The sequence below is a fragment of the Suncus etruscus genome, chromosome 1, assembly GCF_024139225.1.
Source record: "Suncus etruscus isolate mSunEtr1 chromosome 1, mSunEtr1.pri.cur, whole genome shotgun sequence".
Classification (NCBI taxonomy): Eukaryota; Metazoa; Chordata; class Mammalia; order Eulipotyphla; family Soricidae; genus Suncus; species Suncus etruscus.
The window spans coordinates 95437777-95464201 of record NC_064848.1 but is presented as its reverse complement, the minus strand read 5'-3'; the positions used below and the strand labels follow the sequence as shown (position 1 = coordinate 95464201).

General features: G+C 35.6%; 1 protein-coding gene across 1 annotated transcript in view; it reads left to right on the top strand.

Moving 5' to 3' along the window:
• Positions 1-26425, top strand: part of THSD7A (thrombospondin type 1 domain containing 7A) — a 320868-nt gene that overhangs the window by 92844 nt on the left and 201599 nt on the right. The window contains exons 5-6 of the mRNA XM_049776115.1: positions 3750-3905; positions 5229-5441. Of these exons, the coding sequence (XP_049632072.1) occupies positions 3750-3905; positions 5229-5441 (369 nt within the window). The remainder of the gene's footprint in view (positions 1-3749; positions 3906-5228; positions 5442-26425) is intronic.

Below are 26425 nucleotides of genomic sequence, written 5' to 3'. Positions count from 1 at the left end.
TTTTAAATAAGATTTATTTGGAATGTCCTTTATTTATTAAGTCACATTATTCTAATTAACCTTTGGGCAATTTCAAAATATAATTGAGCATTTTGTTGAATTCTTTCTTCTTTTTATTTTATTTTATTTTATTTTTAATATCTTTATTTAAACACCTTGCTTAAAAATATGATTATAGTTGGGTTTCAGTCATGTTAAGAACACCTCCCTTCACCAGTGCAACATTCCCAACATCAATGTCCCAAATCTCCCTCCTCCCCACCCTCACCCCCTGCCAGTACTCGAGACAGGCTTTCTACTTTCCTCATTCATTCATATTGTTAGGATAATTGTCAGTGTAGTTATTCCTCTAACTGCACTCACCACTCTTTGTGGTAAGCTTCATATCATGAGCTGGACCTTAGAGATCTCATCTCTTTTGTCTCTGAGAATTATTAAAAAAAATGTCTTTTATTTTTCTTAAAACCCATAGATGAATGAGACTATTCTGAGTCTATCTCTCTTCCTCTGACTTATTTCACTCAGCATAATAGATTCTATGTACATCTATGTATAGGAAAATTCCATGACTTCATCTCTCCTGACGACTAAATAATATTCCATTGTGTATATGTACCACAGATTCTTTAGCCATTCATCTGTTGAAGGGCATCTTGGTTGTTTCCAGAGTGTGGCTATGGTAAATAGTGCTTCAATAAATATAGGTGTGAGGAAGGGATTTTTCTATTGTATTTTTGTGTTCCTGGTGTATATACCTAGGAGTGGTATAGCTGGATCACATGGGAGCTCAATTTCCAGTTTTTGGAGAAATCTCCAAAAATCGATTTCCATAAACGCTGAATTAGACAGCATTCCCACCAAGCAGTGAATGAGTTCCTTTCTTTTCACACCCCCGCCAGCACTGCTTGTTCTCATTCTTTGTGATGTGCGCCAATCTCTGTGGCATGAGATTGTACCTCATAGCTGTTTTGATTTGCATCTTTGTGATGATTAGTGATATGAAGCATTTTTTCATGTGTCTTTTGGCCATTTGTATTAATTGAGCATTTTTGAGGTGCTCAGTTAGTGTCTGTGTTTATATTGATCAATTTTTATTATATAAAAGAAACCTATAATGAAAGTCATAAAGATATACTTTATTTAACAAATACATACTTTTCCTATGTTTCTTTGATTAATGAAAATACCTTATATAGACATCTCTAAGATCATTTTAGACTTAATTAGTTTATCAGTAATGATCTCAAATGTTTTGCTTTAAGCAATATTTCTTTTGTTCTTCCCACATAAAACTTTTTAATAGCTCAAGAATACCTTTGTTCTATTTGATTCATTCAATATACAGTAAAATATCAAATTAAGTGTATAAAGAAAATGACTACTGAGGATTTAAAACACAACATTTTAGATTTTTTCTTGATAAACGCAGTTTCAATTCTAATTTTTTTGTCTTACTTTCTCAGGTTCTTAAAGCATTCACAATGTAATAAGTAGGCTTTGCTTTATAGAAAGCAAGATTTCCTCAGCAATATAATATTAAAGTTGTAAGGTGCCTTTTAGTCAACTGAAAAAAGTATAATTTACAAATGACTATATAATAACCATTAATTTAAATGATAGTCTGAAAGATTCCACAGTGAATGACTTTTGTAAATTTGTACTTACATTACGTTCTATTTTTGTTTTTCATTCTGGACTCTTGCTAGTCAAGGTTATACAGAATACCTGAAGCATAGATCTAAGAATGAAAGAGGGAAAAGGGATTTGTTATAACTGTTGAGTCATTTGATTATGGAGTGGATATATCTCTATCAGAACCAGGTCAAGATCAGGAGAAGATGGGTATTCTACTTCAAAAAGGAGACAGCGCCTACCTATCCATTAAATTTTGTTCTATTTGGTATCTCAGTGGGTTGTATAATGCTCAGTGCTGTTGATAACACCCATTTAACTCATTTTATTGAAATGCCTATTGATCTGGTCCAGAAAGATCCTCATAGACACACCAAGAAAAAAATGTATAGGCAACCTGTTATGGCATCCAGTGGCCTCAGTCAAGTTGACACATAAAGTTAACATACAATTCTAAGACAAACTTTATTATTCTTTAATATATGTCATTGACATTGAATTATGTTTTATTCATAAACTTAGGTATTTATTTTTGTATTCTATGTACCTAGTATGCCGATTATTTTCACTGTTTGAAAGCAATAATATTAATCATAATTTTGTTTGGCTTTTATTATGAAGCTCATTAATAATAATATTTATATACTTGAGCAGAAATACTGACAGAGTTCCTACTAAGCAAACTAGGGATGTATAGTTTATATTTATTTGTCATTTATATTCAATTGTATATGTGGAGGGGCTATGGGTTGGATAAAAAAAGAGACAACTTAGCACTTAGTAGGGAGGAAAATGAGAATGTAAATCTACAGAGTATTTACAGTGCTATGAAAGTGACATTAAGTAGGTTATGTAGTTCTAAGCATAGTTATTTCTATTGTTTCTTGTGTGCCAAAAATTAATGATTATGCATCATTGATTGGTTTGCTTTAGACTTTGACTGCATAAATTTATTTAGTACAAAAAATATAGTTCAGTGGTCTAGAGAAATAGTAGCACAGCTTGTAAGTCACTTATCTTGCCCACAGCTGACTGGTTCAATCCTGTGCACCACATATGGTCTCCTGAGCCCTGCCAGGAATGATGCCTGACAACAGAGCCAAGAATATGTCTAGAGAAATTTAGTTGTGCCCCCAAAAATGAAATTAACATTTTATCAAAATTATTTCTCTGAAAGCATATAGATGCAATAATAAAATTTAGTATTACTTTTACATAAGATAATTAAAAACTATACAATACTGGTACTTTGTACTCTATGTGTGAACATATAGATTATCAGATGGAAAACAGGAGCTAGCTTTTTGAAAATAGATACCTTTTAAAATGTTTATTTCATAACTTTTAGTTATATATATTGTATAATATACTCAGTTGAATTTTATTCTCTTCTGCTGTCCACAAAAATTTAAATATCATTAAAATTGTAATAATTTTAACTGAAACAACCTTCGTATTAACTGTCGAATGTTTGCACAGTACAAAACAGCCAAGTTGTAAGCATCAAAATAAAAAAGACACACAGGGAAAGTAATATTTATCTATATTTGTAGGTCAATTTATTAACAGACATGGAGAATTAATTAAAATTAGTCTCTAGAAAACTTACTATTAAATGCAGACAATATATTTGTTAATTATGGAAAATGTCTGGTGGGTTAGCGAGAAGTATGCAAAGATATACCATTTGGTATAGCATCTTTCTTTATCATCTTATATTTCTCTCTGGACAAAAGAGACTTTCCTCTACCACAAGCCTTTCAGAAGTTCCGTTACATTTAGACCCCTAATATTGTGTTCAGTTCTCTGAAGTTGATTTTGATTCTTCAGAAACATGTAAGAAATTTTAGAGCTAAAATTAAATTCTGAATTGTTTCACTGACTTGAAGTATTAGACTCAATGTTTGGCTCTTTCATGAAAGAGATGGTGATCAAACAATCTGCAAGACTACACTATTCCCCCACCCCATTTCTTCTCAGTACATAGCAAAGCATTAGAATAATGTACTGATGGCACCTCTTTTAGCATTTTCTTTCTCATCTTCATAAAAATTATATTAATAGTCATTGTACTGCTCCTAATTTTAATTAAGGGGTTGTTCATTTTCTTCTAATAGCCTCAAAACCAGTGGACTTGAAACTCTGTACTGGACCTGTGCCTAATACTACACAGCTGTGTCACATCCCCTGCCCTGCTGAATGTGAAGTTTCACCCTGGTCAGCTTGGGGACCTTGTACTTTTGAAAACTGTAATGACCAACAAGGTAAAAAAGGTATGTCATAGTAATTTGTTCTACTTGAATATCTCATTAGTTTAGCTATTGACTTGTGAATCATTTAAAAATACTTTTCTGTGTTCTTTCTGATTATTCATTTGTGGTATTTTCCACAATGGCTAAAGCTATTGATTGCAAAAGATGAATAAATCTTTTTACAAGAATATTAAAACTGAAGAAAATGTGGCAAAGTGGTTTGTTAATTTAGTTAACAGATGGAGAGAATCTGAGGCAATTTATATAGTGGTTAAGATTATCCGTAGTGTCAGAATGACCTGAATTTGAAAAATGACTTTGTTTCAGACTGTTTATACAAGTTAATTAACTCTGCCTGCTTATTTGTCAAAGGAGAATAATAATATTTGCCATTCATTTTTATAAACTCAATGAAATAAAAATATAAAACACTTAAGTAAAAGGGAAAAATATTTTTAAAAAATTGTTGATTTTATGATGTAAATAATGTACTTAGATAAGTAATTTAGATACATGGTTTTTCTATGTGCTGACCATTTGGGATAATTTGAAAACATATTCTTGTTTTATTTCTAGAGGTTTTCTAGTGATTACATAAGATGACCTTATAGCTATAAGCCTGTATTAATTTTATTCATACTTATTCCATATAATACATTATCGTGAAGAGAAAAATTTAAGTTCTAAAATGTGTCAAATAATGCACATTCTCAACTAAAATTATTTTATTCCCAATTCAGATTTCCAAAGACTCTAAAGACAATTTGTTTTGGACTAGCCAACTTCTAAGACATACTTTTTAAAGCACTGAAGGATACAAAAATAGCAGCACTTTGGTCATGAATATTTCTTAGTAGACTGAGAATTCATTGCTTCTTTGAATATTTTATAATCACTGCCTTTTCAAATAAAATGTCTTTTAATCAAAATTTCTCTCTTTACTTTTAGCTCTCTCATCTCCCAAACTCACTCCCAAACCCACTCCCCTGTCTCTTTGCCCTCTCCTGTCCTTTTCTCTCTCTTTTGCTTTCTCTTTATCCTATCTCTCTTTTCTCCAATAATCCCAAGGAAGAACATAAGTGATATATGGCATTTGAGACCTTATTTTTACCTTAGTTAACTGAATCTAAAGAAAGACCCAATTTTTCAATTTATATAATTTATTAGTTTAGTGAAAAATTAATTATATCACTGTAAGCCTGGGTTGGAGAAATCTACATAATTAAAACAGTTTTTATTTCTACACTATGCAGCTTTCATTAGGCTTCATTAAGCTTTTTGAAATATTCAACCCATCATGGTAAAAATAAATCTTTTTCTTTACCAATAAATCTCCTTCCCCAGGTTTTAAACTGAGGAAGCGACGCATTACCAATGAGCCTACTGGAGGCTCTGGGGGAACTGGGAACTGCCCTCACTTACTGGAAGCCATACCCTGTGAAGAACCATCCTGCTATGATTGGAAAGCAGTCAGGCTTGGAGACTGTGAGCCAGATAATGGAAAAGAATGTGGTCCAGGCACCCAAGTTCAAGAAGTCATATGTATCAATAGTGATGGTGAGTAAGATGTGCCTGACCCATTTGAATGAATGCCTCTTTATTCTCCTTTATTCTCTCTCTTTTTCTCTCTCTCCCTTATCTGCCTTTGAAAAATCACTCAGAATATTTTTAATTTGAAAATAGTTAATGTAGAATAAGAACCAGCTCATCATCATAATTTGTCACCAAATTTGAAACTAGAAAAGATAACATTTAGCTAAGTGGTGTTTTATATTTGTCATTGAAATGATTTTAAGAATTGCTTGGCTTGAATCCAGAAGTTTCCATTCATCTTCTTTTTTCTCCCATATTAAATTTAATGATAGAATTTAATTTCAGTCTCCCAAACCACATGATCCAGTGTAGCCTAAGTTCAGACTCTGTGATCTAAAGGCCTCCCCTGTCATGCTGTCATACAGCCAGTAGATTGGTCATCTTATAAAGGTTCAGTTCCAATCACCAAGGTATTACCTTAAACGTTTACAACTGGATTTTGCTGGGCAAATATTGTCTCAAATATTAGCCCACAGTATGTTTACATTCCTTTGAAAAGTTTTGTTTCTGTTTCAGAGGATCTTCTTACACTTACTTCTGACTCCTTGAGTCACAGTTTTCTCTCAGACATAGATTAAAACCACTGGCTAATGCCATCTCTCCAGTACATTTCATTTCAAATCCTATGACTTGGCACAACAGAGCAGCATGAGCACCAAGCCCCAGGGTCCTATGTTTGGCAATTTATACAGTTGACAGCATATGCAGAAACATTCTGGTTGCCCCTCTGGGGCACTGGAACATCTGGTATTAGTCATAATTCTTTTTATTCTATTTTCTTCAGCAAGCACAAATGTTTCCTCTTGTGACCCAGTCACTGTTCAGTAGAGAAAGATACTCTCTGGGGTGAAACTGACAGACACAGCTAGTCTTGAGAAATTAGCCCTCGTCTTTGAAATGCACCATGTCTTTGCCAGGGTCCAGGGGAGTCATGCAGAACAGCCTTAGGTATAATCCAACCTGCCATCTGAGGTTGAAAGGTGAAAAAGGAAATGATTGCTTCAGATAGTTGAACAAATTTATGTATCCTGGTTCTCTTCAGTGGAAATATAATTAGCTATTTATATATCTTTTCTTTAGCTTTTACACAGTTCTAAAAGAAAAGGAGATTGACATCTAGAAAAAACTAAAACAAAAGAAATACTTGGTTTCACTTAACCAACAAAAATTCTTAATAAATAGCATGTTATTATCTTCTGAGTTGCTATGTAAACAATAAGAGGAATAATTATTTTAGTATTGTTCATATTATAATAATGATACTTACCTTTTTCTCAACTCGATTTTCTTATCTTCCAGGCCTACATACACAAAGAAAAACTCAGAACTCACATGTTATTAAAAGTGTTATTTGAGTAATGTAAAAGCTAAGGTGAAATTTTTTTTCTTCCATACATTATTAAATGATGAACCAGATTTATTTCACTATAATCATCTCCCTATATGTTGTACAATTATGTTTTAAAGATGCTAGAGGACATGACATTTTTAAACATATCAGTGTTTTTATTTGCCATCTAAAATATATTGTAACACAAAAAATCAGCTTCGTGATTGTCTCATTAAATATAAAAGAAAAAATGATTAGTTTATTTTACTTAGTTACATAGAAAAGTCATATTCATGATAACCTAATCAAATTGACGACCCACAATATACATAATTCAGTTTTATTTATCTTACAAGCAAATCAATTTTTAAAGGTACGAACTGTGCTGTTGATATTTAAGTTTCTCACATTGTCCTATCCCAAGACATGTCTATCAATACTTTTACTGACTTCTATAAAAATCAAAATTATTTATTATTATAATATATAGAAAAGCTTCCAAAATATATGTTTAACTGATACATAATTATGGTCTTAGAACCAAAGCAAAAACTAGAGATTTGTAAATACTCCAATATTATTATATGGTCACCTGGAAAGTGTATATTAGCAGCTGCCACAATGTTGCTTTCTAATTAAATCTAATCCAGGGAATTTAAGTAGATTAGTTGTACAGACTACCACTAGGCCTTGTTAGAGCTATACATTTTTGTTTTGTAATTAAATTAAATCTTAACTAGGGAAATGAATAGTTAGAGTCTGCAAATTTAACAGATAATCAAAAGACTTTTCCCCCTCACATCTCTCACAAACTTCACAACTTTCTTAATGACCTTAAAGGATTTAAAGTCTTTGGCTTTTCTCTACTAAAATATTCTTTGCCTAGGCTTTCAGATATCATTAGAATTTACAGCTCTTCTTATTGTTCATTTTTCCAATTATCTGGCAAGGTGCAGGGTTGAAAAACAGTTGTGAGAACCCAGCAAGAATTTTACATAGATTCTCTGACAGAGAATAACAGAATTCAAAGAAAGAGAACTCCAAAGAGACTCTTCAAAGAAAAATAACTTTTTCTGTGTAATAGAAAAAAATCTTTACTAATAATTTAAAGATGATCAGAGAAGCAATTCCACACCTAATAGTGGCAGTGGTGGATTTGAGAAAAAATTCCAATCTTTCTATTTTAGTTTTTGTGGCATTTATGTTTTATTAAAAGGCTCAATGAAGCATAATTTTTTAATATTGGTTAAAGATATAACACATTAAAACTACTAATATAATGGGAAAAAAGTCTGATATATTTCTGAATGAGGGGCCAGAGCGGTGACACAAGCTGTGCGCTAGCCTAGGAAGAACCACAGTTCGATCCCCTGCCGTCCCATATGGTCCCCTCCAAGACAGGAGCGATTTCTGAGTGCATAGCAAGGAGTAATCCCTGAGCATCACCGGGTATGGCCCAAAAAACATATATATTTATGTATATTACATATATGCATATATGTATATTACTGAATGAATCTGTCAACCAATATTTCCATATTACTCTTTTTTTATTAAATAAAAGTGGTATGTATCACCTGTTTTCTTTGTCAAATTTCACAGCATTTACTCTGTATATCTGAATTTCAGAACATAGACTTAATATTTTGTGTTTAATACTACTTTGCAAAGTAGCAATCTCCAGCCATTTCAGAATGCCTTTAATTACTATGTTACCTTTCTTGTTTTTAATCACATTAATAAAACTAAACATAGAACTAGAACTAGGGACAAGATTTCCTGTGAGGTCCATATTTTTATGGAATAAAATACAAAAATTTTCATGAGAGTATGTTTATGTGACTATTCCATCTTTAGTTAGATATGGGTGGTACTTTAGCAAGATTAGTAACTGTCAAGGGGCCTCAAGTGTGAAACAATCATTTTTTAAATACTATGTGTCAGACTCATTTTTTCCCCTTCCTTGGATAAAGTGTGTCAAATTGTTTGATGCAATAATGAGATTCCTAAAAGATATTTGGAAATTTTATTATTTTATTTCTGGAACACTTTAATTTATTAACTTTGGGGAGTGTTATGTACTATTCAGGAAGGTTCTCAGGGGTTACTCCTGGCTTTGTACTCAGAAATTACTCCTACAAGGTTCAGGGAATCATCTGGGTTGCTGGAAGATCAAACTCATGTACAAGGCAAAAACCCGACCTTCATTTATTAGTTGAAAGTAACTGACTTTAAGTCTTATCAACAAAAGATTTTTACAGATACATAGAAGATGACTAAAGAACACTATTGTTATAATTTTCCAGTTAAATCTTGATTAAAGCATGTTAGTGCATGGAATTATCTGTTTCATATAGAACTAGATAAATTATATTAATAGTCTTTAAGTCATGTAAATATCCCTTTAACTTTACTCTATACAATGCTAAATATGTTTTTTATAAAGCATGTCCTAGTCCTTAAACATTAGAATATCCTGAAGTATGCATGGGAAAATCAGATTCCCAAGTCTTATTGATAGCCTCCAAAAAAATAGACTCTATGGAGACAAGACTCAGAAAGCTGGAATTTTTTTCAAGATTCCTGAATAACTCTGATGTTTAATAAATTTTATAAATCACCCTACTAAAATGTGAAAAGTTTTGCTTTGGTATAATCTACAACCAAATCTATTACCCGAAGATGCCAGCACCTCAGCAGCTGTCTGGTTAATGGAATACTGAGAAAGAACTATGACTAAGAATAAACATTATTGCACACCAGAACTATATAGGAAGCTTCTTAAAAATGCAACTGACTGGACTTTTGTCCATACATTTAATTTATTAAAGCTGTTGATAAAATTGCAATGTGGTAAACACTTAAAATAAGGTTAAATGCCTGATTTTGTAGCCTTCTTTGAGGTAAATCATTATATATACCAAAGAAAAAAAATAATGTGAAAATAATCAAGTGAAGAGTGCTTACTGTCTATAAGACTAACATCTCATTTGCTTAATCTCTGAACAAAAAAATCTTCCCTTTTTTACATCAATTCTTCCTTTTGGAATTATCTATGTATCTTATATGTATGTAGAAAAAATGGTAGAAATTAATACTATTTATTGCCAAGGTAAGGTATTTCATATAAAAGATATTTTTACCATATATTTTCAAAATGTATTTTTATATGTCATTTTTATATTTTGAGGTAAACATAGAAGAAAAATTCTAAAAAATACTGAAAGCCTTGACTTTCGTAAATAGAACTGTAGAAAACATTGGGACAAAATGTTGTTCTCTTTTATTTATGACAAATAGTAAGTAGAATGAATACTAAATTACTTTTCCCAATAATATATGCACATATATAAAACAATTTTAATGTAATTTGTAAAATTACAATTTTTAAAATGTAAAACAATTTGTAAAATGTAAAACAATTTGTACAGGTGTATGGGACAAAGCAAAGGTAAGAGGAACTAAACATTCCAGGAGTGGAAAAGAGAGAAATTACAAAGTTTATAGTTGAGATTAATTTTTTACTAACTAAAATGCTTATAGGTTCTTTTTTAATTACTATGCAAATGTATTGTAAGTTTATGTTAGTGCTGTTTATATTGTATGTGCATATTGCAATTTTATATATTATCAATAATTTTAAGAGCACCATCAATATGACCCAATATGAATAGCAGTGTTTTAGCTAGCAGTGGTTTTTTTTTTTTTAAGATTTTGATTCTATAAACCTTTAGATGGAACCTCAGATCAAAAAGTTTTGTTTTTCAGTCATATGAACATTGAGTAGAAATAAAAACTGATCAAACTTAAACACCAAATCCAAAGCCAATGACAACAGAATCGATACCCAATCTACAACAAGCTAAACACAGAGGGAACCACTAAGTATTAGGTACTACTCCAAATGACATGTATCAGAGAAAAGAATATTTGTTTGATTGCTTTCACATAATCAAGTACAACTGGATAGTAATATTTAGTATGGACAGAAGGCATACTTTCAGTCAAATTAAACAGCAATATAGTTATTAAACCTAACAGAGCATTTGGTTTTGTATATTCCTGATACATTATTTATTTCTTCAATTCTATCAGACTTTATCTTTCTAGTATTTCAATCTACATTCATCAGATTGTGTTTCTGCCTTTCAAATTATAAACCATTTATTGTTATCATTCTTCCTGTAGCTTTCTGACTGTTAGAGGGTAGGAAAAGCACCCAAAATTAATTGACTGAAAACAAATCTAATTAGGATTTCTCATAATACTATTAAGTTCTGGTTCAGGTTTCATCCAGTTTCCCTTGTGCAGGTTATGATATTAGCATAGAATTTAAAAAGTTTCCACTACCATTGCTTACAGTTGCTTCTGTTACTGGTGTGTATTTATACTTCTCTTGGACTGTCAGCCTCCAAAATCGAAACCTAGGTTTTAAGAGGACAAAATTAAAAACTGATTGATTCCTTGAACATACAGTGTTTTAAATATTTTTGCTAAGTTATAATAGCCAAAGCAATTAATGACAGCTTAGATTTAGTGGGTAAATAAATAGGCTTTGTTGATGAAAGGCATTTTTTAAAAATTAGATCAAAGATTTTAATTAGCCTCATTCTACTTCAGGTCACAATTTTCTTCACTTCTTCTATATGCAAAATATACATCCTCTTCATTCACAACCATTAAATATATATAACTTAAGTGCAGCAATTGGGGTAAGACTAGTCATGACCCAGATGCCTGTCAACTAAAAACATACAAGTAATCTTCACAAATTCTTTTATACAAACAGTAATGTAACAGGGACTAGAAAATAGAATAGACTCTCCAATTTTGACTGCTATAACTAGGAAGTTTTCAATAGTCTCTGGTGTGAAACACAGCCAGTTTCCCCTGTACCAGGGACTGAAGGGAAAAAATATTTTATAATTTCATGTTTTTGTTCTTTGGGAGTGGTTTCAGAACTCTTCTCTTTTCTCTGTATGCTTGGATGGTTTCTTTACTTTTCTACTAGAAACGGCTCACCCTTTCTCAGTCTGTTTTTTGCTCATAGATATCAGAGAACTCAGAGCCTTTCTTTTACTTTGAACTGATTCAAGTTCTCTAAAACCAAGATAACAACATTTTTAATGAGGGAGGTGTTGAGGGGGAGGTGTTGAGCCACCCACATCTGACTGCTGAGGGCTTACTCCTGATTATGAGCTCAGAAATCACTGTTGCTGGCTAAGAGACCATATGGAATGGCAGAGATTCAACACTGGTCAGCAGATGAAGGGAAGTACTTATTTGCAGTACTTATTTACAGCACCCTATGCTCTGAAGATAGTACCATTGAATAAAGTGCTCTTAAATTGGTTTTATTTTTTCATAAATCTTAATAGCGGTCACTAAATAATAATAGTCATATCTATAATCTCTTTTTACTATGGGTCATGTTTTATGTTGTTGATCATTATATAGAAATCACTTAAATCTATGAGATTTAGATTTGAGGCCATATATGAGGTAAATTTTTTTTGAGATCAAAGAATTATTAGCTATATCCCTGAATTCATTTTTACTATGGGTAATTTGTTACTCAGAATAGTTTTGGGGTGAGATAATTAGGGGTGATAAATAATTTTTATTTTCTATTTAAATACACTGTGGCTTCATCTAAATTTTAAAAATATGCAAAACTGACCAATCTTTAGTTTATATTCTTGGAGAAGATCAATTAGGGAATCAATCCTGCATCCTTAATTTTTCTGAAAATAACCTTATTTTATTTATTATTTATTATTTATTATTCCAGTTTATTTATTTAGATATATAATGAAACAGATTTTTTAAAATTATTTCTTTATTTAAGCTCTGTGGTTACAGAAATGTTCATAGTTGGGTTTTAGTCATAGGATGTATACCACCCTTACCAGTGCAACTTTCTTACCACCAATGTCCCCTGTATTCCCCTTCTCCCCACCTGTATCTGGGACAGACATTCTGCTTCTCTCTCTCACTATCATTGTCATGGTAGTTGTCAGTGCAGTTAGTGCTCTCACCACTTTTGTGGTAAGCATTATACCATGGGCTGGTGATTTTAGTCCTTATCTCTGTTGCCTCTGAATATTGTTCCCATACTTTTATTTTTCATATTGCACAGATAAGTGAGACTATTCTATGTACAGCTCCCTCCCTTTGATTCATTTTACTCAGCATAATAGTAGAAATATCTATTCCATGTAAAGGCAAATTACATGTCTTCATTTTTCTGAATGGTTGCATATTATTCCATTGTGTAGATGTAGCACAGTTTCTTTAGCCACTCATCTTTTATAAGACAACTAGATTGTTTCTAGATTCTGGCTATTATAAATAGTGCTCCAATCAACATAGGAGTACAGAGGACATTTATTGTACTATTTTTGTGTTCCTAGGATAATCCCTAGAGTGGTATTTCTAGATCACATGAAAGCTCACTTTCCAGGTTTTTGAGAAATGTCTATATTGTTTTCCAGAAGAACTGAACTAGTCAGCATTCCCACCATCCGTGAATGAGAGATCTTTTCTCCCTGCATCCACATCAGCACTGGTTGTTCTTGTTTTTTGTGATGTGTTCTAGTCTTGGTAGTGTGAGATGTTTTGATTTGCATCTCCCTGATGATTGGTGATGTCAAACATTGTGTGTGTGTGTGTGTGTGTGTGTGTGTGTGTGTTTGGGCCACACTCGGTGACTCTCAGGGGTTACTCCTGGCTATGTGCTCAGAAATTGCTCCTGGCTTGGGGACCATATGGGACACTGGGGGATCGAACTGCAGTCCATCCTAAGCTAGTGCGGGCAAGGCAGACGCCTTATCGCTTGTGCTACCACTCTGGTCCCAATGTGAAACATTTATTTTTTTGTTTTGTTTTTTTGGGCCACACCCGTTTGATGCTCAGGGGTTACTCCTGGCTAAGCGCTCAGAAACTGCCCCTGGCTGGGCGAAACCATATGGGACCCGGGGGATCAAACCGCCATCCTTCCTTGGCTAGTGCTTGCAAGGCAGACACCTTACCTCTAGCGCCACCTCACCCGCCACGTGAAACATTTTTAATGTGACTTTTGTTTGTTTGTTTTGGGCCACACCTAGTGACGTTCAGGAGTTACTTATGGCTATGCGCTCAGAAATCACTCCTGGCTTGGGGGACCATATGGGACCCCTGGGGATTAAACCACGGTCCATCTTAGGCTAGCGCTGGCAAGGCAGATGCCTTACCGCTTGGCACCACTGCTCTCAAAGTCCCTAATGTGACTTTTGGCTATCTGTAAAAATTAGATCAAAGACTTCAATTAGCTACCTTCTACTTCAGGTCATAATTTTCTTCACTCCTTCTATATGCAAAATATACATCTTCTTCATTCACAACCATTAAAAGTCTCATATAATAATTAGGTTTAAAGTTTATGATCTCATAACCTATATCTTATTTTCATAAGATATATGAATCTATATCTTATTCATAAAGATGAGTAAGATATATATAAGATATATATATATATATCTTAAATGCAGCAATTGGATTTAACTAGTCATGACCCAGATGCCTGTCAACTAAAAACAAACAAGTAATCTTCACAAATTCTCTTATACAAACAGTAATGTAACAGGGACTAAAAAATAGAATAGACTCTCCAATTTTGACTCCTATAACTAGGAAGTTTTCAATAGTCTCTGGTGTGAAACACAGACAGTTTCCCCTATACCATTTTTGATGGGGTTATATTTTTTTCTTAAATTCTGTCAGTAACTTGTATATCATAGATATTAACCCCTTATTATATGGGTACTGGGTGAATATTTTATCCCTATCAATGAATAGCCTTTTTATCCTAGACACTGTTTCCTTTGAAATGAAGCTTTTAGAGTAATGTATTTCCATTTGATTTTCTTTGAATCTACTTGCTTGTATAGTGATGTTTTCTCCTTGAAGTGACTTTGTCTTGCTATATGGAGTCTTTGATTATTTTTTTCTTTTATATAAATTATGGCTTAAGGTCTGATATTAAGATCTTTAGTCCATGACTTGAATGCATGGCTTTAAAAAAAGGTATGAGTTTGCTTTTTTGCATGGGGCTGACTAGCTGTCCCAACACCACTTGTTAAAGATGCTTTCCTTGCTCCACTTTGTGTTTCTTGATGCTTCATCAAAGATTAATTGATTGTATGTCTGGGGGTTATTCTCTGATTATGCAAATCTATTCCATTGTTCTGCAGGTCTTTATTCTATTATCATGTTGTTTTAATGACTATTGCTTTGTAGAATGATTTAAAGTTGGGGAAAGTGATGACTTCCATATTCTTTTTCTTAAGGATTGCTTTATCTGTTTGGGCATTCATTGTTCAAATGAATTTCAGGAGTGTTTGATGCACTAGTTTAAAGAATATTATGGGTTCTTCTGAGGAAACTGAGCACCTGAAGGGAGCCCTGTCCTACCCTTCCCTGTCTTTCCTGAACTCTGGAAGCTCTCCTCAGAGCCCTGGGAAGCGAACCCCAAAAAAACTACATTCAGGAGCTGCCCTAGCGAGCCAGTGAGTGAGTAAAAAATGGCTGGATGTGGGGGTTTCCAGGCAGAGTGCTGATTGCTCTACCTGCAGAGTCTCCACTCTGCTGTGCTTCTTCTGAGGAAACTGAGCACCGGAAGGGAGCCCTGTCCTACCCTTCTCGGTCTTTCCTGAACTCTGGAAGCTCTCCTCAGAGCCCTGGGAAGTGAACCCCAAAGAAACTACATTTGGAAGCTACCCAGCGAGCCAGGGAGTGAGTAAGAAATGGCTGGATGTGGGGGTTTCCAGGCAGAGTGCTGATTGCTCTACCTGCAGAGTCTCCACCCGGCTGTGCTTCTTCTGAGGAAACTAAGCACATGAAGGGAGCCCTGTCCTACTCTTCTCTGTCTTTCCTGAACTCTGGAAGCTCTCCTCAGAGCCCTGGGAAGCAAACCCCAAAGAAACTACATTTGGAAGCTACCCAGCGAACCAGAAACTGAGCACCTGAAGGGAGCCCTGTACTACTCTTCTCTGTCTTTCCTGAACTCTGGAAGCTCTCCTCAGAGCCCTGGGAAGCGAACCCCAAAGAAACTACATTCAGAAGCTACCCATCGAGCCAGTGACTCTCCTCAGAGTCCTGGGAAGTGAACCCCAAAAATACAGCATTCTGAAGCTGCCCAGCGAGCGAGTGAAAACTACGCCTGACCAGTGGGGTTTGACTGTGAAAAACTGTGAGTGCTGCCTGTGTGTGTCTCTCTGCTATCCTGTTGCGTGAACATCCTGAGAGTGGGCTGAAAAGAGACTCCAGAAGGCACTTAGCTCCACTTCGCTACGCAGCCGTGCGCTCTTTCTAAAAAAAGAACACCATCACAAGAAGAAAAAAACCACACTAAGAACTGTGCTGGATCACAGAAGCAAGAATCTCTCTCCAGACTGTCTACTCTGCTGCGTGCTCGGGCCTAGGATTTGATCCTGTGTGAGGCTTCATCCACGGAGGACTCCCCTATCTTGGAGGCAAGTTGGCCCATCCAGAAACGGCAGAGCCAGAGAAGTGTGTTGCCTGCATCATATAACCAATGAATACCACCACAACATGTAGAAAAACCCACAATACAAGTGTGACAATGGGGAAACAACGCAGGCCAGCATCAGACATAGAGAATGAAGATGACAATTCTGATGACAAGTTAACGACCAACCAAATAATAATCTCTCAGATAAGGACTTTAGAGTAGCAATATGGAATATGCTCAAAGAACTCAAAGAAACCATGAATAGAGTAGAACAGAACACTAATAAGAATCAAGAAAATATGAAGACAGAAATCACAAAACTCCAAACAAATAACATGTCAACTAACAGGCCTGAAAAAAATCAGTAAACGAAGTAAATGACAAAATGGATAAGCTCTGGGACAGGGTATCAGAAGCTGAGAATAGACTTGGTGCTGTGGAAGATGAGATACATAACAATTCCATACAACAGGAGAGATTGGAAAAAAAACTTAAAACAAATGAACAGACAATGGAAAAATTAGTCAAAGAATGGGAACAGATGAAAATAGAGGTCTATGATAAGATCAACAGAAACAACTTAAGAATCATTGGAGTCCCAGAGACCCAGGAAGAAAATTTCCAGGAAGAATCAACGGTCAAGAACATCATTAAAGAGAAACTCCCAGAGCTAAAGAATATATGTGATCAAATCCTGCATGCTCGAAGAGTACCAACCAAAAGAGACCCAAGAAAAACCACCCCAAGACACATCCTAGTCACAATGACAAATCCCACAGATAGAGACAGAATTCTGAAAACAGCAAGATCAAAAGGGGAAATTACATTCAAGCAAGCATCCTTGAGATTTACAGCAGACCTGTCACCAGAAACACTCAATGCCAGAAAGCAGTGGTGGGATATTGTGACAAGACTGAATGAAATGAATGCTTCACCTAGAATACTATACCCAGCAAAACTCACTTTCCGGTTTGACGGAAGAATACATGGTTTCACAGACAAAAAAACAGCTCAGAAACTTTACAGACTCAAAACCAGTTTTAAGAGAAAAACTGAAAGACCTTATTTAAGACAAGACTAACCAAAAGACAACCAAATTTCAATATAAAGATGGCATTAAACCCCAGGACAATGCTTTCTCTCAACGTCAATGGACTAAATGCACCAGTCAAGAGACACAGAGTGGCTAAATGGATCAAAAAACTCAATCCAACCTTCTCCTGCCTACAAGAAACGCACCTGAATAGTCAGAACAAACATAGACTCAAAATAAAAGGCTGGAGAAAAGTTATCCAAGCAAACAACACCCATAAAAAAGCTGGAGTGGCCATACTAATATCAGATAATGCAAACTTTATACTCAGGAAGGTTGTAAGGGACAAAGATGGACATTTTATATTAATCAAGGGGTATGTAGAACAGGAAGAAATAACTCTCCTAAACATATATGCACCAAATGAGGGGCCAGCAAAATATTTAAAACAACTGTTGACAAATCAGAAAAACAATATCAATAACAACACAATAATTGTGGGGGACCTCAACACTGCTTTGTCAACACTGGATAGGTCAACCAGACTGAAACCCAACAAGAATATACTAGACCTGAGGAGAGAAATGGAAGAAAGAGGCCTAGTGGATATATATAGTACACTCCATCCCCAGAAACCTGGATACACATTCTTCTCCAATGTACATGGGACATTCTCCAGGATAGACTACATGCTAGCACATAAAACATACCTCCATAATATCAAGAGGATAGAAATTTTGCAGACTACCTTCGCTGACCACAAGGCTCTGAAATTATTTGTGAATTCCAAAGGGACTCAGAAGAAAAACTTTAACACCTGGAAGTTAAACAGCCTCATACTCAATAACCAGTGGGTCCGAGATGAAATCAAGAAGGAAATCAAAAGGTTCCTGGAAACAAATGACAATAAAGACACAAACTATCAGAACTTATGGGACACAGCAAAAGCAGTACTGAGAGGAAAATTTATAGCTTTGCAAGCACACATCAGGAAGGAAGAAGGAGCTTACCTGAGTAGCTTAATGACACAGCTAATAGAACTAGAAAGTACTCAACAAAAGGACCCAAAAATAGGAAGACAGAAGGAAATAACAAAGCTGAGAGCAGAAATCAATGAAGTGGAAACCCAAAAAACAATCCGAAAGATCAACGAAACCAGAAGTTGGTCCTTCAAAAAAATAAACAAGATTGATAGACCACTGGCAAACCTAACAAAGAAAGAGAGAGAGAGAAACTTGATAACTTGTATTAGGAATGAAAAAGGAGAGATCACTACTGATATGACAGAGATTCAAAGAGTAATCAGAAACTACTTTGAAAAACTATGCCACTAAAAATGAGAACCTGGAAGAAAAGGATAAATTCTTGAACTCTTATAATCTTCCACGGTTGAAGGAAGAGGATGTAGCATATCTAAACACCCCCATCACCATTGATGAAATAAAAATGGTAATCAAAAGTCTGCCCAAAAACAAAAGCCCAGGCCCAGATAGATTCACTAATGAATTCTTTCAAACTTTCCAAGAGGAACTACTACCAATCCTGGCAAGACTCTTTCATGAAATTGAACAAACGGAAACACTCCCAAACAGCTTTTATGAAGCCAACATCACCCTAATACCTAAACCAGACAGAGATGCTACGAAAAAAGAAAATTACAGACCAATATCGCTGATGAATGCAGATGCAAAGATCCTCAACAAAATCCTGGCAAATAGGATTCAATACCTCATTAAGAAGATCATCCACGGGGCCAGGCGGTGGCGCTGGAGGTAAGGTGCCTGCCTTACCTGCGCTAGCCTAGGAGACGGACCGCGGTTCGATCCCCCGGCGTCCCATATGGTCCCCCAAGCCACGAGCGACTTCTGAGCGCATAGCCAGGAGTAACCCCTGAGCGTTACCGGGTGTGGCCCAAAAACCAAAAAAAAAAAAAAAAAAAAAGAAGATCATCTACTACGATCAAGTAGGTTTCATCCCAGGAATGCAAGGTTGGTTTAACATCCGTAAGTCTATCCACATAATACACAACATCAACAACAAGAAAAATAAAAACCACATGATTATATCAATAGATGCAGAGAAAGCATTTGACAAGGTCCAACACCCATTCTTGATTAAAACTCTCAGCAAGATGGGAATGGAAGGAACCTTTCTCAATATAGTTAAGGCCATCTACCACAAGCCAGTGGCAAATATTATTCTCAATGGAGAAAAACTAAAAGCCTTCCCTCTAAATTCTGGCACAAGACAAGGCTGTCCTCTCTCACCACTCCTATTCAACATAGCACTGGAAGTACTTGCTATAGCGAATAGGCAAGAAAAGGATATCAAGGGAATCCAGATAGGAAAGGAAGAAGTCAAGCTCTCACTGTTTGCAGATGACATGATGCTCTACTTAGAAAACCCTAAAGACTCTAGCAAAAAGCTTCTAGAAACAATAGACTCATATAGCAAGGTGGCAGGCTACAAAATTAACACACAAAAATCAATGGCCTTTCTATACACCAATAGTAATAAGGAAGAAATGGACATTAAGAAAACAACCCCATTCACAATAGTGCCACACAAACTCAAATATCTTGGAATCAACCTGACTAAAAATGTGAAGGACCTATACAAAGAAAACTATAAAACTCTGCTCCAAGAAATAAGAGAGGACACGCGGAAATGGAAACACATACCCTGCTCATGGATTGGCAGGATTAACATCATCAAAATGGCAATACTCCCCAAGGCGTTATACAGATTCAACGCTATCCCTCTAAAGATACCTATGACATTCTTCAAAGAAGTGGATCAGGCACTTTTGTAATTTGTTTGGAACAATAAACACCCTAGAATAGCTAAAGCAATCATTGGGAAAAAGAATATGGGAGGAATTACTTTCCCCAACTTTAAACTTTACTACAAAGCAATAGTTATCAAAACAGCATGGTATTGGAATAAGGACAGACCCTCAGATCAGTGGAATAGGCTTGAATACTCAGAAAATGTTCCCCAGGCATACAATCACCTAATTTTTGATAAAGGAGAAGGAAATCCTAAATGGAGCAAGGAAAGCCTCTTCAACAAGTGGTGTTGGCACAACTGGCTAGCCACTTGCAAAAAATTGAACTTAGACCCCCAGCTAACATCATGTATGAAGGTAAAATCCAAATGGATTAAAGACCTCGATATCAGACCCCAAACCATAAGATATATAGAACAACACATAGGCAAAACTCTCCAGGACATTGAGACTACAGGCATCTTCAAGGAGGAAACTGCACTCTCCAAGCAAGTGAAAACAGAGATTAACAGATGGGAATATATTAAGTTGAGAAGCTTCTGCACCTCAAAGGAAATAGTGCCCAGGATACAAGAGCCACCCACTGAGTGGGAGAATTTATTCACCCAATACCCATCAGACAAGGGGCTAATCTCCAAAATATACAAGGCACTGACAGAAATTTACAAGAAAAAAACATCTAATCCCATCAAAAAATGGGGAGAAGAAATGAACAGACACTTTGACAAAGAAGAAATGCAAATGGCCAAAAGACACATGAAGAAATGCTCCACATCACTAATCATCAGGGAGATGCAAATCAAAACAACAATGAGATACCACCTCACACCACAGAGAATGGCACACATCACAAAGAATGAGAACAATCAGTGTTGGCGGGGATGTGGAGAGAAATGAACCCTTATCCACTGCTGGTGGGAATGCCATCTAGTTCAACCTTTATGGAAAGCAATATGGAGATTCCTCCAAAAACTGGAAATCGAGCTCCCATACGACCCAGCTATACCACTCCTAGGAATATACCCTAAGAACACAAAAATACAATACAAAAATCTCTTCCTTACACCTATATTGATAGCAGCACTATTTACCATAGCAAGACTCTGGAAACAACCAAGATGCCCTTCAACAGACGAATGGCTAAAGAAACTGTGGTACATATACACAATGGAATATTATGCAGCTGTCAGGAGAGATGAAGTCATGAAATTTTCCTATACATGGATGTACACAGAATCTATTATGCTGAGTGAAATAAGTCAGAGAGAGAAAAACGCAGAATGGTCTCACTCATCTATGGGTTTTAAGAAAAATGAAAGACATTCTTGCAATTATAAATTTCAGACACAAAAGAGAAAAGAGCCGGAAGTTCCAGCTCACCTCATGAAGCTCACCACAAAGAGTGATGAGTTTAGTTAGAGAAATAACTACATTTTGAACTGTCCTAATATTGACAATGTATGAGGGAAATGTAGAGCCTGTTTAGAGTACAGGTGGGGGTTGTGTGGGGAGGAGGGAGATTTGGGATTTGGGTGATGGGAATGTTGCACTGGTGATGGGTGGTATTACTTTTATGACTGAAACCCAAACACAATCATGTATGCAATCAAGGTGTTTAAATAAAAAAAAATTGAAAAAAAATTTAAAAGAAAAAAAAAGAATATTATGGGCATTCTTAGAGGGATTGCATAAATTCATACAAACATTTTAGGGGAATGTTGCATTTTAATTCCTAATCCTCCCAGTCCATAAACAGGGTATATGTCTATTTCATTGTGTCCTCTTTTATTTCTTGAAGCAACATTTTCTATAGGTCTTTCAGCTCTTCAGTTGATTCCAAGGTTCATGAATTTCATGGCACTACTGTTAATGAGATTTTTAATGTATATTTATTCTCTATAATTATTTGTATGTAAGGAGGCAATAGATTGTTGCATGTTAATTTTGAAGCTTGCCACTTTGCTCTACAAACTATTATTTCTAGAATCTTTTTGGTTGAGTCCTTTGGGTGGGGATTGGGGAGACTTTGGTCACACCTGGTGATGCTCAGGGGTTACTCCTGGTTCTGCACTCAGAAATTACTCCTGGCTTGGGGAACCATATGGAATACTGGGGATCGAACCAAGGTCCGATCTGGGTAAGCTGTATGCAAGGCAAATGCCCTACTACTGTGCTATTGCTCTTGCCCTGCCTCAACATCTTTTTAAAGTATGGTCAATCCATATTGCTTACAGAGATGATTTAGATATAATAAATATTATTTAACTGTTGTCTGATATTTTATCACTTTTTCCAATTTAAATAATAATCTTGTAGGCTAGAAATTATTTATTATTCCTTTTAGTTTGAACGTTGTTTATGTCATTCCATTCCCTTCATTTCAGTGTAGTTTTTTTTTTTTTGAGAAATAAGACGTGAATTTCATGTGTATTTTGAACTTTGTTTCTCTGTTTTTAAGGGGTCTTTCTTTAGTTTTTGAAAACTTACTCTGTGCTTTGTTTTATTGAGTTTACTCATATTACTATACTTTGGACCATTTGAATTAATGTACAAGTCTCCCTCCTCAGACTGTGGAAGTTCTCAGATTTTACCTATTTCACCACACATTTTCTTCTTTGTCACATTCCTTTCCTTCTGGAAGGAAAAATTAATTTTTAATGTTATTTGTTTGGTGAGCATACTTGGCAGTGTTCATGTGTTACTGCCTTCGTATTAGGGTTTGGTTCAAGAACAACTGAAGAATTAACAAAGTGACACTTCAACTATCTAGTATCTCTGTAGGAAGCTAGTCAGAGAGAAAACAGAAGTCGTGGAGATAGTTCAAAGGGTTTTCTATGTAAAAGCACTTCAAGAGTACCTTGAACTGGATGATGGTTCTACACTGCTGAATATGACCTCCTCCAAATAAAAAACGAAAACAAAAATGAAGAAGTGAAATGAGCAGCACAAATTCATAGATGGATATTGCATAAAAGAGCTAGTCATTTAGGGAAATTCTGATCAGACAAATAAATCTGATCTTACAGATATCAGAAATTCTGATTTTGATCTGAACATTGGATAGATCCTGAAGATTCTGTTATTTCAACTCATTTTTCATTTATTCCAATTCTTTAATTAGTTCTGCTCTATTTAATGCACCTTATTATGTGCTACTTATGTTCATATTAATAAGATTAGCTTCTACCAATGACCCAATATCTAGTTGAAAATAAAAATATATATAATGAGATTCAATACAGTGCTTTTGTTTAAACTAGTTAAAGTACTAAAAAACAGAATAGGTAAACAATTTAGGAGAGTTATTGAAGAGTTCAGAAAGAAAGTAACTTGTAGAACTAAAAGGATTTTTAAGGTCCACAAATGAACAGATATGTAAAAAAACAGACGTTGGTGGAACTTAAAATATTAGGGCCTGTCACAGTAGAATTTTTATTAGAAAACTTGGAAGAGGTAAAACTTTGCATATGATACCATATGATGAAAAAATTGACAAGCCACATTAAATAGACTTCTGTTTTCTATTAAAATTAAAAGCATTCTTTAGAAATGTGTTAAAATCAAATCATTAAAAAAAACTAAAATCTAACCACAATAGGAGGAAAAGGACACTGCAACAAGCTTTTTGTTCTTTACTTAGACTAAACCAAAAATTTTGTTTAGCTATAACTTTTTTATTAAATATAATTTTATTTTAATCATAGTGGCTTACATATCATTGACAATAATATTTTAGGTACATATTAACATAAAATCGGGGGGATTCCCATCACCGAATTGTCCTCCCTCCACCTCCGTTCCTGTCCTTCTTCCCATAACCTCTTCCCTTACCCCCGGGGCTGCTAGAATAAGTGATCCCCTCTGTGCCTAGCTTACTACTTAGTGGTCTTACACCTATTTGGTCTTGGTACCTCCCTTATCCCCCCCCAATTGGGAGGCAAAACTAGATAGTTCAAGTTATGCGGTTTTGTTTGAAGAAGAGAAAAGTAATAACCTGGAGAAAAAAAAAGAAAAAAAGAATCAGATACTCTGGAAATGGGCGGAGTCCTTCTAGAGGCTTTCATCCTTGGTTTGAGAGACGAAGGGGAAAAAGAAGGTGAAACACCACAACAGTACATAGAAAACTGTCAAATAAAATATCCAGTGAGCATTCCAAAAACAAACAAAAAACAAAACAAAACAAAAGGGTAAGCACCATATAAAAGCCATGGTATTGAGATAAAAAAATGTGGCAGAGCACATAAGAAAAGAAGAAAATAAATAAATAAATATAAATGGAGATATCCACTTCAATAGCCAAACCACAACAATGAAATCAACAAAAAAATAGACAAGTAAATACTAATTAAAATTGTTTTGTCCTTTTTTTTTCCCCTCCAGCAGATGCACAGTAAATATTGGGGTCATTCGAAAAGGAATTTCCTTTGCCTAAGAGTTACAGGGTTTCTTCACCCTTGAAGTATTTTGTCATGGGGTTAACTATAGACTCCTTTCAGGTTCATTAACTCTCCCCTTGGTGCTTTTGTGGTGTATGGAAGACTTCTGCTCCGTCCTGGGTGATAACATCAGACCTCTGTATCTAGAGGTCTCGGTATCTGCACGAGTCAAGGAGTTGAACTTATGATTATGTCTTTCCTTGTGGATCTAGAAGTTCTGTTCCCTTAGTGTCATTTTAATCCGTCTTCTGTGGTTGGCGGTCCTGGTCTTTGCACTGATCCTAAGAAGGGGCCCGGGATAGCGTCTTCCGTTGTTTCCAGAGTTCCCCTTCCATTGCAATAGTCTCAGGCAGACCTCTGGAACTAGTGATCATAGTTGTTATGCAGGTCGTAGCTCACACCCTAGACTAGGGCTTTTTTATTGGCCCCAGAATACATACAGTCTGGCCATGGTTCTGTCAGCCAATCATCTGTAAATCGCGATCTTGGCATTTGGACAGACCAAAGGGTGACAAGTCTTCTGATTTTGTCTTATCATTAGCTGGTGAGGTAGGATAACTTGCTCTCAGATCAAGTTGTTCTCATTTTCCTCGTTGTCAGGGTATCATATTAGGGCTGGCATTTATTGGTGTCCAAGCACTATTAAGGATGTCCCGGTTGGGATTTGTTTCCAGTGGCTGTTGTGAAGAAGTGTGTCGTTTCTATGTCTGTGGTCCAGGATTCAAGGCTGGACGGTTGGAGTCTAATCACCTGGGGTCTAAGTTGGGTCCACATGACATATTTTCAAGGTGGGAGATACCCCTCTATTGTAAACAAGTATAAGTTCTTATCCCTAATAAATAAGAGCTCATTTTTATACGTAAGATTTCCCCTTTTTTTAGTGTGCCTTTGCAGGGAGAAATGGTGCTACATTACATTGCCTGTGCATTTGAGGGTGGAGAGAGAAGAAAACAAAAACATGCCACACACCCAAAAAAGATAAAAATAGAAATAAAAAAATATGTGTTCACATACATATGACAAGAAAAATGATTTTTAAGAAATGAAGTAAAAAATTAATTAAAGGAACAAGGTGATGCAAGAAAGTATCTTGCATTTGGGGAAGAGCAGGTAAAGAGGTAGTGTGATACAGGTCTTATACTTATGATGGTAGTATAGGTTTCCCCATTGTCTTTTGAGATTTTCTTGTGCTGTGTTGGTTCCCGGGTGCCTTTTCATCTCCCAACCTGACCTTCTTGAGATTGGCAAAAGATTTGCGGCAGGGAGGACTTGGGAAGAGTTCATGCATTGGGGGATACTTGTAGAGCTAAGTCCGGTTTCAAGAAACAGTCCACGTTAGGAAGGGTTGGTAAGGAGGACCACGCAGCGTGAGTCAGCAGGGGAATTGGTTGCCTTTTCTTGTAGGGGGCGTGGTGTGGGTTTGACTGGTTGTCCCTTCGCTTGGGTGCTGGGTAGGAGGTCATTCTTGATGCCTAATGGAATAGGAACTGAGGGTGAAGAGTTTTAATGTGGGAAATCTGGATGGGATTACGGGGTGAAGGGATAGTTGAATTTTTAAAGGGGTGAAAGGGGAAAGTATATGGAAGGGGCAGGAAAGAAAAGAGAAAATAAATTAAAAAGAAAAGGAGAGAAAAATAAATAAAAGAAATAAAAAGAAAAAAACAGTAGTGAGAAGAGTAGAGAAAAGAGCGAGGGAATGCTAGTTTGAGTGTGTTCGATAAGTAGGGCCTGTAGTATAAGTCTATAGGTTACAGTTGCTGCTTCGGTGGTTTTGGGTGGTCATGTGCTTCAAGTCCTAGGGATAAAGGGAATGTTAAAGAGTTTTATCGGGACATTCTCATAGTGCAAGC